Source organism: Phalacrocorax carbo, chromosome 13 (genome assembly GCF_963921805.1).
Source record: "Phalacrocorax carbo chromosome 13, bPhaCar2.1, whole genome shotgun sequence".
Taxonomy (NCBI): Eukaryota; Metazoa; Chordata; class Aves; order Suliformes; family Phalacrocoracidae; genus Phalacrocorax; species Phalacrocorax carbo.
In genome coordinates, this window is record NC_087525.1 from 13,443,557 (window position 1) to 13,458,737 (window position 15,181).

Genomic DNA, 15,181 nt, shown 5'->3' on the forward strand with positions numbered 1-15,181 from the left:
AACCATGGTTACTACACACAACAAGATCCCCCCAATTATTACTATCCAGTTCCAGTTTATATCTCTCTTTTGCCGCCCTTTCCCAGTGTCGCTCTCGTTGCAATATTGCTTGCGATCTTGTCAAGGAGCTCATTTCTTTTCCCAATGGTACGGCTAGCATGAGGATCCGTGTCAGCAGACCCTGCAAAGAGACAACTCAGAAAGGGATTATTCACTGCACATCCTTGCACAGTTCTGCTTTCACACACTTTGCAGGCACCCATTCTATGCGCCCTTCATTCTCAACCGCGGCGTAGCCCCTCCCCAGGCATCTCAGTTTCCATCCTCTCTCCCATTGCTCACTGCCCGGGAACCTTACTCGTACCTGCGGATAGCGCTCGCCTGCTTGAGCTTTGCCAAAGTGCTTCTCCACTGCTGTAACTTGCTCCTGCCCGCGTATAAAATGATTAAGCGAATATAATGCACGCATTAAAATAGTTTGCTGAGCTGCTACGGGTATAGTTCCCTTATACCCCTCCCCCTCCCCAAGCTGTATTATTTTTGCTTTCAAGGTGCGATGAGCGCGTTCTACTACTGCCTGCCCTGTGCTATTGTAAGCAATGCCGTGTTTCAATACAATATTCTAAGCTTTACACTATTCTTGGGTATTTCGAGCGCGAAAGCATGGTCCATTATCTGTTTTTATCTCGGTAGGCTTTCCAAGCCACGCCATCACCGTGGTCCAATGCGTAGTCAAGTGCGTTGCGGTCTGCTTCCGATGTTGAGTAGCCATGATGACTCCACTATAGGTATCAATTGTAACTGCCAGGTGCTTTCCGGGGGCCAACTGTGGGCATTCAGTAAAGTCAGTCTGCCAGATGGAATTTGCTTCCAGTCCTCGAGGGTTGACTCCTGCCTCCCACAACGGCGAGTGCTGACAGTAAGGACAGGTGGCTACTACTTCTCTCGCTGCTCTTATTGAGATGCTACACTCCTTTGCCAAGGCTTTAGCACCCAGGTGCAGTTGTTCATGCAGTTTCTTAGCCTCCGCCAAGGTCCAGACTCCCGCGGCTGCCTCATCAGCCATGCGATTCCCCTCAATCAGTGGTCCAGGCCCTGTCTGATGACTGCGAATGTGAATTACTGTCACCGTTGCTCCTCGCTGTGATAAAGCAATCTCTAGCATCAAGGCAATTTCTGTGTGTGGTACACCCTCTCGTTTCATGGACATGACTAACTTATACACATATAAGGAGTCTGTGCACACATTTATATGCCGATCTATATCCTTTCGCAGGGCCATCTCTAGCGCTTTCGCCTCCAGCCACTGCACACTTTTACCTTGCTCCTCATACGTCTGTCGCATCCAACTATTCCCTTCTTTCCACACTACCGCCGCTCTGTTTGTCTTTGAGGAAGCGTCTGTGAAATATGTTGGTCCTGGGTGAGGGGTATCCAAAACTCTACTATCCACACTCAAATCTACCACTTTGGCTGTTTCGGCCCACCTCTGTACCGTGCCTGTGAGTATTTTCCCTGGGTATGAGTATACTGCCAATTGGATATCTTCTTCACTCTCTACCACCTTCTGCCATTTCTCCCCATTCCATGGCACTGTCAGCTTATCTGGCTCTTTCCCAAAAATTACCTTGCTTTCCCGTCGCAGCCGCCAAATCATTCCCCCGGCTACCTTAACTTTTGTGGAGAATGCATCCTTGGGAACCTTCTGATATACCCATCGCAGTGGTTTTTCTTCCCCTGCTCGTATTTGATATAGCAATCCTAACCCTCCACAGGCGGTCAGAACCCAACCCGCAATTAATTCCTCCTGGGGGTCCCACCGCCATACTCCTTCCTTTTGCATTCGACGTTCTATCGTCTGCAACTGCTGGACTGCCTCAGCGTCTAAACTCCTGGGCTCCCATGGGTTGGTCCCTTTCAGCAACGCATAGAAAGGTTGCATCTCCTCACCGGTGACGCGCACGAATGTCCGCAACCACTGCAGTGCTCCTACCAGCTTCTGGACATCGTGTAAATTTTTAACCTTAGGTGTAAGTTTAATAGGCTGAGCTCGTATGGAATCCCCTTCTATTCTAGCACCCAGAAATCCACACACTGGTCCTCGCTGTACTTTTGCCTCAGCTATCTTGAGGCCCTGTTCCGCAAGGCCCCTTTGGGCGTCTGCAAAGACCTGTTCACACAGCGCCTCGGTGGGCGCAGCTATGAGGACGTCATCCATGTAGTGGATCATGTAGATTTGCTCCTGATACTGCTGCCTTACTTGCTGCAATGCAGAAGCCACATACCTCTGGCAGATCGCTGGAGAATTTTTCATCCCCTGCGGAAGTACTGTCCACTGCCATCTACTACCTGGTTCTGTGCGGTTCACCGCAGGCAGAGTAAAGGCAAATCTCTTTCTATCATCTGGATGTAGCGGAATGCTGAAGAAGCAGTCTTTGATATCTAAAACAATAACTTGCCATCCTCTTGGGACAGCACTCAGATCTGGTAGGCCAGGTTGGAGAGGCCCCATGTCCTCCATTTGCTGATTTACTGCTCTAAGATCATGCAGCATCCTCCATTGGTTTTTATCTTTCTTTCTTATAGCAAATATAGGGGTGTTCCACGGGCTCATCGAGGGCTCTAGGTGCCCTGCTTCGTGCTCTCGTTTTACTATAGCTCTTACAGCCTCTGTTTTCTCTGTTGTCAGGGGCCACTGCTCTACCTAGACGGGCTGTTCGGTTTTCCACACTAACTTGTGCTGATGAAGCCTCTCTGAGGCAGTGGCCCTTATGATAAATTTTTCAACCCGATCCCCATCTGGGCAAGGGCGTCTCGCCCTAACAAGGGGCTTGCTACCCCATCTGCTACTAGTATGGTCACTACGGCCGTGAGGAGCTTCCCTGCATCCTCGTCCATGACTTCGAGTTTCACAGGGCAAGTACTTGTTCTCGTCTGTTGTTCTCCTCCTACCCCTATTATACGTTTTCCCATGGCGAGGGGCCAAGTTGGTGGCCACCGTTTGAGTGACATTATGGTGACATCTGCCCCGGTATCCACTAACATTCCCAGGCATATTCGTGCCGGGTAACTCGGTTCTTGTGGGGTAATCATCACTGCTGCCATGGGTCTCTCATCACAGCCTATGACCAAGGCCACGCGGGGGCTGTAACCTGCAAATCTTGCCCCCCTGCGTGACGGTTCACTCCCTCTTGGCTCGCTACGGTGGGCCAAGCCCCTGGCGTTGGCACCGTGATGGGGGTCATTTGACTCATAGGAGGCGCGAATCCCCCTCGCTTCGCCCTCCCTTGGCCGTTTCCCGGCCTCGTAGTTGGACAATCTCTTGCCAGGTGTCCTGGCTTCCCACACACCCAGCACCTCCCTACTGGGCGTACTCCTCCTCCATTACGTCTTCCCCTTTCCGCTAGCGGGCACCCAGCTTTAAAGTGCCCTCGCCGGCCACACAAGTGACATATCGGCCCCACCCCGGCTGCTTGCACCATCGCCCTTTCTTCACTTCCACAGTCAGTGTTCTGGCAGACGTGCGCTCCCGCACCGCCATGCTGGTTCAACGCCTCCTGGCGCAAGACATGCCTGATGGTTTGGCCCAATGGCGCCCCTACCGCCAGGGTGCGGAGGATATCTTGTGTTTGCGGATTTGCCTGACTTCGGAGGCAATCCATAAGGACTGCCTCCCTGGCTGCTGATGGCAAGTCTGATTCCATAATAGCTTTTTGCAACCTATCACAAAACGTTGTAAATGGCTCTGCTAGACCTTGTTGTATCTTTTGCCAAGGTTCTGCTTTTTTCTCATACCTGCCCACTTCACTATACACTTTGCGGGAACTCTCCGTTACCGCTTGTAGCTCCCTGCCCCTTAATTCTGCTGCTTGCAACTGCGAGGTTTCCAGCCCACGACTTCTGCCAGTGAGCCGGTCAAGGGTGGTCCCCCGCAGCGGGTGGCTCGGAATTGCCACCGCTTGCTGTACAAGGGCATGGCAAGCACTGTGCATTGCCTCCTTCCAAAGTATGTACATTGTGGGAGCTAATATTGCTTTCGCCAACTGCTTAGCATCAGAGGGGGTCAATGGCGCTGCATGCGCAGCGTCCAGCAGCAATCTTACTCCTTCATCTTTCAGCCCCTTTTCTTTAATTTCTTGCCATAAAGTTCGCACTAGTTTGGCATCTATCGGCGTCCACTCCACTCCTCCTCCTGGAGCTAATCGGACAGGGAAGATCCCGGGCATCTCTATCCTTACTCCATCGAGGCTACAATCTCTAGCTATCAGCCGCCAGTTAGGTAACTCAACTGACTGTCGCTGGGGTGCACCCCTCGTTAAAAATCCTGGCTGCAGCCGAGCTACTTCCCCTAGTGCGCGCATAAACTGCCGCAGCTGCCGCAGCACGTCCTCCGGAGACCCCTCCGGAGCTGCAGCGTCCCGGACCTCCCCTGTTGACGGTCCCTCTCCTCCCTCCTTCTGATTGGTCCTCCGAGTCCCTGCTGTTTTATGCGTCTTTTTTGCGCGCCGCTGGCAAGCTGCTCTCTCTTCCCACATATGGGCATCGGTTTCTCCCCCAATTTCTGATTCGCTGCTACTCGAAGTTGTTCTATACTCCCCCTGCCCTCCCCTCCACGCATCCCAATCCCCCTCCTCGTCCGACTCCCATCTCAAGGGTTGCCCCGGGAGCCAGTCTCGAGGGTCGGGCAGAGGGCTGCGCCGCTGCCGGCGCTGCTTCCGGCGCCGGTCATCCTCCTCCTTCCGCTCCGTCACTCCCGCTGCGTCTACTGCCACGTCACCCTCCGCGCGCGCGGCCTCCCGCGCGCGTACCAAATCATCCCAGGGGTATGCGGGGGGGGACTCAAAAGGCCCTGTTGGCCCAACAGGGAACACCGCCGCTTCCCGATCCACCTCTTTGGGAGCCTCAGACTGAGTCGCTGGCCAGGCTACTCCGTCCGAACTCTCCCCTTCTTTTCCATCCCCCGCGATGCTTGCCCCTGTCTGCGTCCCCACCGCCCCTCCTGGGTCTCTTTCCGGGCTACTGTCGCCCGTAACACCGTGCAGGCACCGCCGCGCCTGCCGCCACGTCTCCTGATCATCCCGAGCTTTCAATAGTAATCCGTGTATTTTTCCCCAGACCTGTATGTAGTGGGGTTTCCCCATCATAGCCCTTTCGGCTAACTCCTCTTTAATCCTCACCCACTTATCCGTATCAAATATGTCTGCGGGACCTCGTATGAGCCCCTGCGTAATCATCCATTGGATGGCCTTTGAGGTAGGCGTCTTCGATATCGAAGTACCATATTCCTTCCCCAATCCCTTCAGTACCTTCACGACTGAATCCATGGCGCGCCCGCCGACCTGCGGCTCCCCGTCCCGCCCCTGCGTGCCCCAAGCTCTCTTTCCCCCCAGCGAACCTGCCAAGCCTCCCCGCTAATCACGTCGGGGTCACCACTTGTAGCTGTACGCTTCTACGGGAGAACTTATCTTGGGCCGCATACCTCCGGGACACAGGGCTCTGCCCGCCCTGGGGACAGTGATGCACAGACATCAACATGATGGATACAAAATGTCCGTTTATTTGGCTGCGTCACACGCTTATATAGCTCTTGCGGTTCCTGTTCCTGCCACTCCTATGGGGAGGAGTCTATCTTTCCGTTACATCCCGTGATCTTCCGGTCGCCGATCCCTGTCTATTCCCCTACAAACACCAAAACCAAGAATTCAGGTAGTGTTTGAGTTCTTAACAGAAAGCAGTGATGCCTACTTAGAAAATTCTACCTTTTTTTTTTGTGAGAAGGAGATTTAAGTGAAAGAAGAGACAACAGCAACAAAAAAATGGTGGCGCTTGATTCTGAATTCACAAAACTTCCTTGTATAATTTTCCTTTTCAAGGGAAGAAAAGTTTTAAATTCTATTTATTCAAATTAGCACCTGGATGCATGTGCAAGTACATTCTACAACTGCTTAAAGGTGTGTGAGGAGAAACAACCCTTGTCAGTACGACACAGGAAAGAAAAGTCATCCTTTTGTCAAGTATTAGTAAAAAGTGTACGTTTGTATTTAAAATAAGCAACAGTTGAACTTTTCGCATTTACTCCACTGGAAGAATACAGTGACCAGTTTATCTGTTTCTCCCTGTGAACCCCAACCTGCACGTCAGAGCTGAGAGTGAAGCGCTGTAATAACCTACCAACGTCACCTCCTGCCTGACAGTGGAGAGAGGTTGTTCTGTGTGCCGTGACCCTCCCAGCTCTTCCAGAACAGTTAGGAAGGTGACAATTCAGCTGCAAATCGCTGAGAAATACCAACCTGATGCAACAAATCATGCTGGCAATTCAAGAGGCAGCAGTAATCCTCCCAGCTTTAACTCCACTGGAGAACAGGAACACGCTAAATGATCTTACCTAGCCTCTGGCAGTTGAGCATTTACCACAGACTTGTTACTGTAAACGTGTGCCTCACAAGGTTTGATAACTCCACTACAGCCAGCTCTAAATAATACTTAATATTAGCCATGGTTAGCGTCTAATGTTTCAGTCCAATGCAGATGAGAGTAGATTAGGTCATCATTTAGCTTTTGCTGTGGAAAGATTTAAAAAAATACGCTGAGGAAAAGCCAAAATACAGCAGTTTATCTTTTTTCCCCAATGGAATTTTGAGCTTCTGGTTGCCATGGCTCTCGGGGTTTCTCTGGGGAGTCTTACAGGATGCAGGGCAGCTGAATGACTGCCACCCTGCTCCGAGCAAAACCTACAAGACACGTTTGTTACAACAGTCCTCTCCGAAGCAAAGGATGCCTGGGAGTCCGTCAGTGCTTCAGGCTGGCAGGAAGCATCTTTGGCAGCCCTGAGACCTGCAGCTAGTTGGCTGCTTTCCAGCTGCTGTCAATCTCCTGAGAGCCCTCAGCGATCACTCCTGCGCCAGGGCAGACATTCGGGCTACCTGCCACACCGCTGAGAGCACAGCTCATCTTCAGATTTGAGCTCGCAGGGCTCCCTGCTCTGAAGAAGGGAATCTGGAAATCCCAGGGTCCCCCGCTCCAGGACAGGCTGTTCTCAGCCAGGCTGACACAGCAGCCTGGATTCAGAGACCTGCGCTCTCCACAAACCCGCCTGACAGTTTCCAGCAGAGTGAGTGAGTGTCAGCAGAAACACGTCCAACCCTTCCCAACCTTTTTCTGAGAAAATTCTCTCAGTTGCCTCAGAAAAGAAAGTGTGTGCAGAGACATTGTTTTCTTCTCTACTACCAGTGTCAAAAGGAACGCAGGGTTTGCATCACTTTACCGGTCTCTGCGTGTTTTTGCACAGAGACAAATGTACGAAATACAGTCATGCTATATGTAGAAGCTGCATTTCAGTCACGGATATACCCCAGGACATACTATTCGCACATGGCTCATATAGGGAGGTAAAGACATACTCTGGTTCACAAAGACCCTCTTTAGATGAGATCGAAAACAAAGCTAAGGACTATTCCTGACTGGGAGAGATCTGAAATTTATTGCACGTGCCGGAGCAGGCTCTGCTTGGGTAACTACCACAGATCCAGTGACAACCTACTATGAGTTTGTCTCTGCATCTTAGGGACTCTTCACAGCTTGAATTCCTGATGTGTAACCTATCTCATTAATGTCTCAGATATGCCCATTTATCCATGGAAAATATCAGAGCTTTGCTAGTTTTTACTAGCGATCCAGAATAAAGACAGTGGCTTCAGCAGCGCAATCATTACCAATGTCACTGGGGAAAGATTTTTGTTTAAAATTAATATCACAGTTCGTCACAAGTAGGATAGAAAAAAATCCTGAAGATCTGATTCCCAGCAGAAGCTAACAGCCGCCTCACATCCAGCATTGTTAGAGACAACTGCATAGAAAAAAAGAATTTCTGAACTGTGGTTGAACGAAAGAAAACAAGTGAAGTATTACTGTATTATTGTAATTGCAATTGAACGAACCCAGTTGAGACATTTTCAGAATGAGCTGGGTGCCAAAGCCCAGCAAGCAGCTGTTGTCATATTCCTGGATTCTAAGGACACTGTCCTTGGGAATGAGTTCAGTGTTTTCTTGGCACAACAAAGCACAGAGCTGAACTTACAGCTTATTTGCACTTAAAGATAACAGGCCCATGCAAGTGCTTGATGTTTACTGGGAGACAAGAGTTTCTTTCGGACAGGGATACGTTCACTGCTATATCACAAGGAGGCCACGGTACTGTATGTGCTGATGGTGGCATTTTACTGTATTCCTAAACTCTACACCTGGCAGCAACTGCCTGAAGAATCAGGTCCACAGCACTTTTGGGCACAGTAAAGCAATCATGTGCTGAAATCCCATCTAAGTCAGTAGGACTGAAGTGTGTTCTTTCTACTAAGTGTAAGCTCTTCTTATTAGAGATTTCCTGAACTGAAGCACTAATTATTCTGTTCTTCTCTGAAGGTTGATTCTAAACTTGCCCTCTTTGATGACAATGGCAACAGCCAGGACATAGAAATTCTTGGATCCACACCTTAAAAAAATCTCACTTCACTCACCACAACCCCAAATGGAATTAAAGCTTATGAACTTGCATTAAAAAAAAAAGAAAGTGAAAGGAAATTATAATGCACTGTTACTCTCTCGTTGCCTATCAAGAGAATAAGGATTATTTCTCCTTAAGTGCCACTCTCGTTAAAACTCCTACTAAATATTTTTTTGATGCTTGAATGAAAACAATGCCCATAAAAGTTTATGTACAGCTTTTGGTTAACACACATTTCATCTCCCAAGGAATGTTTAAGAAGCAATCTAGCTTTACTGTCAACTGTGTTTATATTATTAAATTTGGCAAGTATCTGATGTTGTCATACAGATAGTGCTTTACTATTAAAATTCTCTTGCTCTGTGTAGACTACTTGAGGAATGAGCTAAGAGAGCATCTCTCTGTTATTTCTAAATGTAGCTGAAGGATACCTTCTTCCCCTGGCTGGCTGACGCTCATACCTTTAATTTGCCCTAGCTCTGCACATTGTTCAACACTCTTAATGACAGCAACTGATAACAGTAGGAAATTACGCCTATGATCTCATAGCCTTTGTGAATTAGCAAAAAGATTAATGATAGTAATTGGCTTTCTTACTTGTCCTTCGCAATAGGTGCATAAAAGACTAGCTGTCCTTAGACTGCAAAAATAGAGCAGTCACCATTTATATTCTAGCATCATAAATTAAAAGCATTTCTGCTTAAGAAACACCGAGGAAAGCAATACTTTTCTAATAGTATTGGAAAGGGAAACCGGGATCATCATTCACTTTGATATGTGAGATATCATTTATCTAGTGCAGACAGCTCTAAAGTCCCATGATAGGTCAGGAGGAATAAAAGCTTTTTAAAAAGTAGTGTTTGTGATACAATATGGTTGGAAATTAAACACATCAGCAGAAAGGACAGAGTTTCAATCTCCCAAGTCAAAATGCTTCAAGAGGATGAAGCATTAGCAGAGACTGAACTTTTCATACCCCAGTTTGGAGACCGCTTTAAACATGGTCCGATCATCATCACCGAAGGATGATTATCAATGCGTTAAATATTTTAAACCGTTTAAAGCGGGCTTGCTAACTGATCTGCATCTAATTCCACACCGTAAATCATTTATGAAAGGTACATTTCTTCGTGATTCCAATGATTGCAGTCATACACAATTAGATTCATTAATTCATCTTTTTCCCCACACCTCAGTTCTATTCACTTTTTGTAGTTGGAGGTAGATGCCAGAAACCTAACCTTCCTATTTGCCTCTCCAGGTACCTTTCCACTCACATTCGGCTTGTAAATATTTCATGTACTTCTTCCACTGCACAGTAGTAGTTATAAAAAGAGTAAAACGGGAAGGAGAAGGAAAGCCAAGTGAGCTTAAATAAGCCAGTGGACAGAGAAATTAACTCCCCCATATTAGCCTGTGAGATTCATTTGCCTTTGAAATGCCTTTACTGTTTTTTAAGTAGTTCTACAGCACTACACACGAGATTTGCTCTTTCAAGACCAAGTAATAGATCAGCTCTTTTTGTGAGTAGCAAAGGTGTGGTGTTATAGTACCAGGGTCCAGCCCTGCACTTGGATCTCTGCTGGTGGGACCCTACACTGGTCCAAGTACCTCCTAACAGATCTCAAAGTCTAGACCCAACTGAAGACCCAGGGCTAGAAACATGATTAGACTATGTGGTTGTATTAATATAGAGCATGCCGGGAACACACTCAATAAAGGAACATATAAAAAATAACCACTGTTATTAAAATACAATTTTCTATTTAATATATTTTATATTTATATGAAAATATATTTCCTATTGAAAATTGCCGATATTAAAAAAATCTTGTTTCCAAACTAATTTTTGAAGCAAAAAATTTCATTTCTGCTGGGTCTTCCCTTAAAAATTGTGGTCCATTCATTTAAATTTTTGCAAATATTCTATTCAAATGCTTGATTTAAAGGAAACCATAGGTGAAAAACCTTTTCTGTCTCTTTGATAAAATGAAGATGTTGGCAACTTTATGAATAGGGCTAAAGAAGTCTTGGCCAAAGGTTAGTCTTTGAAATTCAAAGTAGAAACTGAACCAAATTCTCACCCCACTTACAGCAGTACAATTCTTGCTCCTACCAGGCACAGTTAGGTGGAGGATACCTCCTCGCTTCCCGAGAAACAGCAGGAACACAGATCATTCTGACATGACCTCTCCATCAGTGCAAAAATGAGCAGAATTTGGTGACATTCCTTTTAAACTGTATCAACAACTGAAAGACTAGTTTTATTTAATAGAAAATTATGACTGCTGGCCACTAAAAGTCTCACGAGCTGCTCACTCTGCTTTTTGAAGAAGTCTCTTTGAAACAGAACAGCAGCGAGGTTGTGGACATTTACCCCATCAGGTACACTGTAAATCAACCGCAGAGTGAACAGGCTTGTGATGGTCTTTGTTTAAGAGGGCTTCGCTTTCTGGAAAGTGGAGGAAAAGAGCGTTTAATTAATTGCTCTGCTCATTATTCATACATTAATAAAGGCACTTGAAAGGTATAGTTTCATTACTCATTGACATCAAATTTCAAAGGCCCTGTTCTCTCCTGTGAATTCAAATTAATTGTGCAAAGGTAAATCAGCAACTTTGTGCAAAGGAGGCTACAGGAACCGCCCTTGCTTTGTGCTACATAACCACCCTCTAATCCCAGTCGCAGAGTTTAGAAAGTGACAAGTAACTCGCTGACTCCAGTTTGTAATCAAACCACATAAATTTAACACTGAGTTTTCCAGCATTCCTCCCATCACACAGGGACAAGGGGGGGAGTCTGTCTGCACTTTCCACACCTTTAATCACCATCCCAGGAAGGGAAAAATGACATCACAAGCTGTCAGCAGGGGAGAGGCGTGTAGACGGAAGTTACTAGATGCAGATCTCTTAAGAGTCGTATTTTGCCACAGGCTTTCTCCATGGAAACCCCGCTTCCCCAGTCTTGCGCAGTCCCACAGTGCACATCCCAGGCTCAGAAGACTGTGGTAATTTCTCTGTGCGCTAAACCAATTATATTTTGTTTTCTCATTTTTACACAAGTTCTTATCTTTATAAAGTAATATGAAAAGGGTAGACAGAGGCCTCCTTTTCCTGTTTAGTTTTCAAATCGTTATTTTTAACAAAAGAATGTGAAAAAAATATTGCAAACAAACATTAAAATACTGTAACTGAGCTCATAGAAAATTAATGAAGTCAATAAAACTCAGGCAAATAAATTTCTCCCAGGGAAGCCAACTAGACTCTTCTCAAATGTTGGGTAGGAGAAGGATCCACCCCTCGTTATCTTAAAGAAAGTAGTTACAAAATTTTCAAGTTAAATATGTGAACAACTCATCCAAAATACACAGAATACGTTCAAGCAAGCTGACTTAAAATGAGACATTTCACAATAGTACATTTTCTCCCCCAGTATGAGTCACTCGGCACAGCTGACGGAACAATTCTGTTAATGTGTGAGCTGAATAACCAGTTTGATTGTCCTGACGCTTTTGAATGAGATATGTAATTTTTTTGCATCACACACCCAGCTGTTCTAGCGAACACCATGTAGTTATTTGTATATTCCAGGACGAAAAATTACAACTCTGGGTTTTAATGCTTATCAATAAACATGCACTGAAGGTGACACGAACTTTCAGTCTATATAAAAAACACTATTAAAAAAGTTAAATTATTCTATGCAAACCTTCAGTTCCTCCTGAATTTTCTCTTCCTCCAATTTGGCAGCTTTCCGATCTTCTATTTCTATTTTCCATTTTTCTGCCACTATTCTGGCTTTTTCTTGAGCCATAGCATCCCGGAATTTCTTTGTAATTTCAGCCTCCTTTTGCCTCCTTCAGAAAAAGATTTGAAAATAAAAATAATTTAAGATGCATATTATTTTTTTTTTAAATTGAGATCAATACTTGCTCATTGGTTGCAAAAAATAATTAGACTTCATGGAAAGTAAAACGTATTCAGTAAAACGTACTTAACAAGAGACCTACCACAAATCAGATTTGGGGAAACTATCCAGAAAGCAGACATTTTCAATTTTTGATAAATTACTAATTAAAATAGCACCTTCTAAATTAGAGAAGTACTTCTTGGATGTCTTTGAGTCATATCCCATATTTTTCCTTCCCTAGCTGAAAAAACAGATTTTTCATCAGTCTAGCAAAGCATGATTGGGAATTTATTGCCTCTCAAATATCAATGCAAACGTCTGCCAAATTCTTACACTAGATCGTTTATTAGTACTGACAACGTAAAAGGAATGCAGAGCACAGGTTGAAGCTTTTAATCCCTGCTTAAACCTGCAATTGCTATAAGCAAGGAGAATCTCATATGAAAAGGAATAACATAGAATAATCTGATATTTAAACTGTCACTTTTCAGTGCTGTGCTACAAAAGGAAGCGCGGGAGGCAGGTGGCCTACTTCCCAGCAATATCAAGCATCAACACTTTCGAATCTCTCCCAAAGCTGGAAGAGGCCCTGCTGGAAACACCAGCACGGCACTTTGTGTAATCAGTTTCTGAACTGCTGGGGTAAGAATTAATGGAAGCAATATGCCAATAAACACAATTTCAAAAAGGATTTTATGTACCAAATCCCCATTGTAGGCATGGATGTGTGATACAAGCATTTCTAATTTAATAATCTCAAAACCAGATTGTTTCATTTTTATTTACTTACAAACTGGTCAATGGCTTAGCAAAATTCCTCAAAAGAAAAACGTTTCCTTTGCCTTTTTTTATGCAAGAGGGTTTTTGTTTTTCAGTATCCAATAAAAATAAAATTACATTTTTTCACGTGCTGAAAAATTGCCAAAAGAAGTGAAAGCAAACGCTCACAAAACGTACTTACCAGTTTTACCCAGCATTACCTGCCACCTTTCTACAAGGCCATGTCTCCCATTATGCCAAGTGGACCCTGAATTCAGATTCTTAAATCCTCACCATAGTTCTTCTGCCTCCTTCTGCGCCTGTTGCCTGGCTCGCTCTGCTATTAGCTCCTCTGATATCTGTTCATACGGCTTGTCACCTGGGGCTTCTCCCATAACCCAGACCCAGACCTCACCATCCTTCCCACGTAGCCACTGCACATGTTTGCCATTACCTGCAACAGCCAGCAAAAACAAACCAAAAATCTAAATGATAGCTCAGATTCTTACATAAAGATAGATTAAAAGATGGGAAATCTGCAGTTTACAAACATTAAGCTTGCAATTTACAATTCAGAATAAAACATTTCTACGAGGTTGGATGAAATCATCAGATTTGACCGACTTACCATGCTGGGGGAAAAGGGGGGCTTGTTCGCTCCAGATCACACAGTCTTTAAAGACTCACTGTCCCACAAAAATAAGGAATTATTAATTCTGACATGATGTCCCAGAATGTAGGTATTATGAACCCGTTTCAGTTGTTATATTTGCTTGCTTCGCTCAGCAAGGGATGAATGAAGAGAATGGAAAAAAAGGGATGGAGTGACAGCAACCACCAGCGACATTGCACGACAAGCAATGCTTCAGCGCACAAAGTCTAATGTCAAGTATATAGGGACTTCATCGGAGCCCCTGCAGGAAATCCGGGAATTTCCTGCTCCCACTGGGTGAAGGGGGAGTTTCAGAAAGCCTATATACGCAGCGCACACCTCTCAACACTGCAGCAGCTTTTCTGCTCAAGTAGGAAATTGAAAGGGATTCAGTTTCTGGTTCAGTTTTCATGAAAGACACCGTGCAAAAATCTAGTTACTGTGTTGACAGAGTGATTTTAAGAACACCAAAAAAGCTTGCGTACCTCTTACAAAATAAACTACATTTGGTCAACCTTCATGTCTAAGAATCAACTGCAGGATTCCTGCTGACTACAAAGGTCACTAGATTAGATCCTATCTGAATACATTTGCATAGTCATATATGCTTCCCAACTCTTTTCCTTCTGCTTTTATACATGTAACTCAGACTTTTCATGCATTTTAGAGGTTTGCAATAAGGAATTGGTAGAAACACTTCTTATGCATCCATTTTTATTTTTTATTTCTTGCAAATTTGTTGAAACTGCTCTTCACAAAAGGAAGTTCCACCACAAAGACCATTGCCCAGGTGGACAATGGATTTATTTTAACACATGCAGATTAAAAGTCCATAAAGGCTGGGCAGTTCATCTCACCTCCTGTGTATTACAGTCTACTAGATTTCACCCTCTCACCCAAATACTGAGGTTAGTAAATCATGCATGGCCACTTAGCTTCTAAAAGGCATCCTGTCTCATTTTAAAATGCAAAGAAATGGATAATCTGCCATTGTCCTAGGCAGTTTTTCTCTGATGCTCCCGTAAGAGTTAAAAGAAACCTGGTCCTATTTGAATGGCTAGTGTTTGCTTCCACTCTTTCTACACCTTTCTCTACTAGCATCAGCTTAGCTACTCTCACCTTCAGCTACCTGTCGTTCTGCAATAGGACAGTATCCATTCAACCAGATCAAGTTTCCTGATGCACAATCAATACAGTGTTTTTGACATCCCAGACTGAAGAGAGAAAGCTGCAGGAGGGAACGAAGCGGGGCTGTTGACAGCAGGCAGCGCCCGCGCCAACCCACGCTCGCCCGTGTTGACAATGCAAACTGAAGTCAACGAACGTATCTGATCTCTCAATGAAAGCTAATATTCTATATC

General features: G+C 45.2%; 1 protein-coding gene across 1 annotated transcript in view; it reads right to left on the minus strand.

Moving 5' to 3' along the window:
- Nucleotides 1-15,181, minus strand: part of SH2D4B (SH2 domain containing 4B) — an 82,447-nt gene that overhangs the window by 55,759 nt on the left and 11,507 nt on the right. Inside the window, exons 2-3 of the mRNA XM_064464851.1 lie at nucleotides 13,463-13,622; nucleotides 12,209-12,356 (exon numbers count right to left, since the gene is read on the minus strand). Of these exons, the coding sequence (XP_064320921.1) occupies nucleotides 12,209-12,356; nucleotides 13,463-13,622 (308 nt within the window). The remainder of the gene's footprint in view (nucleotides 1-12,208; nucleotides 12,357-13,462; nucleotides 13,623-15,181) is intronic.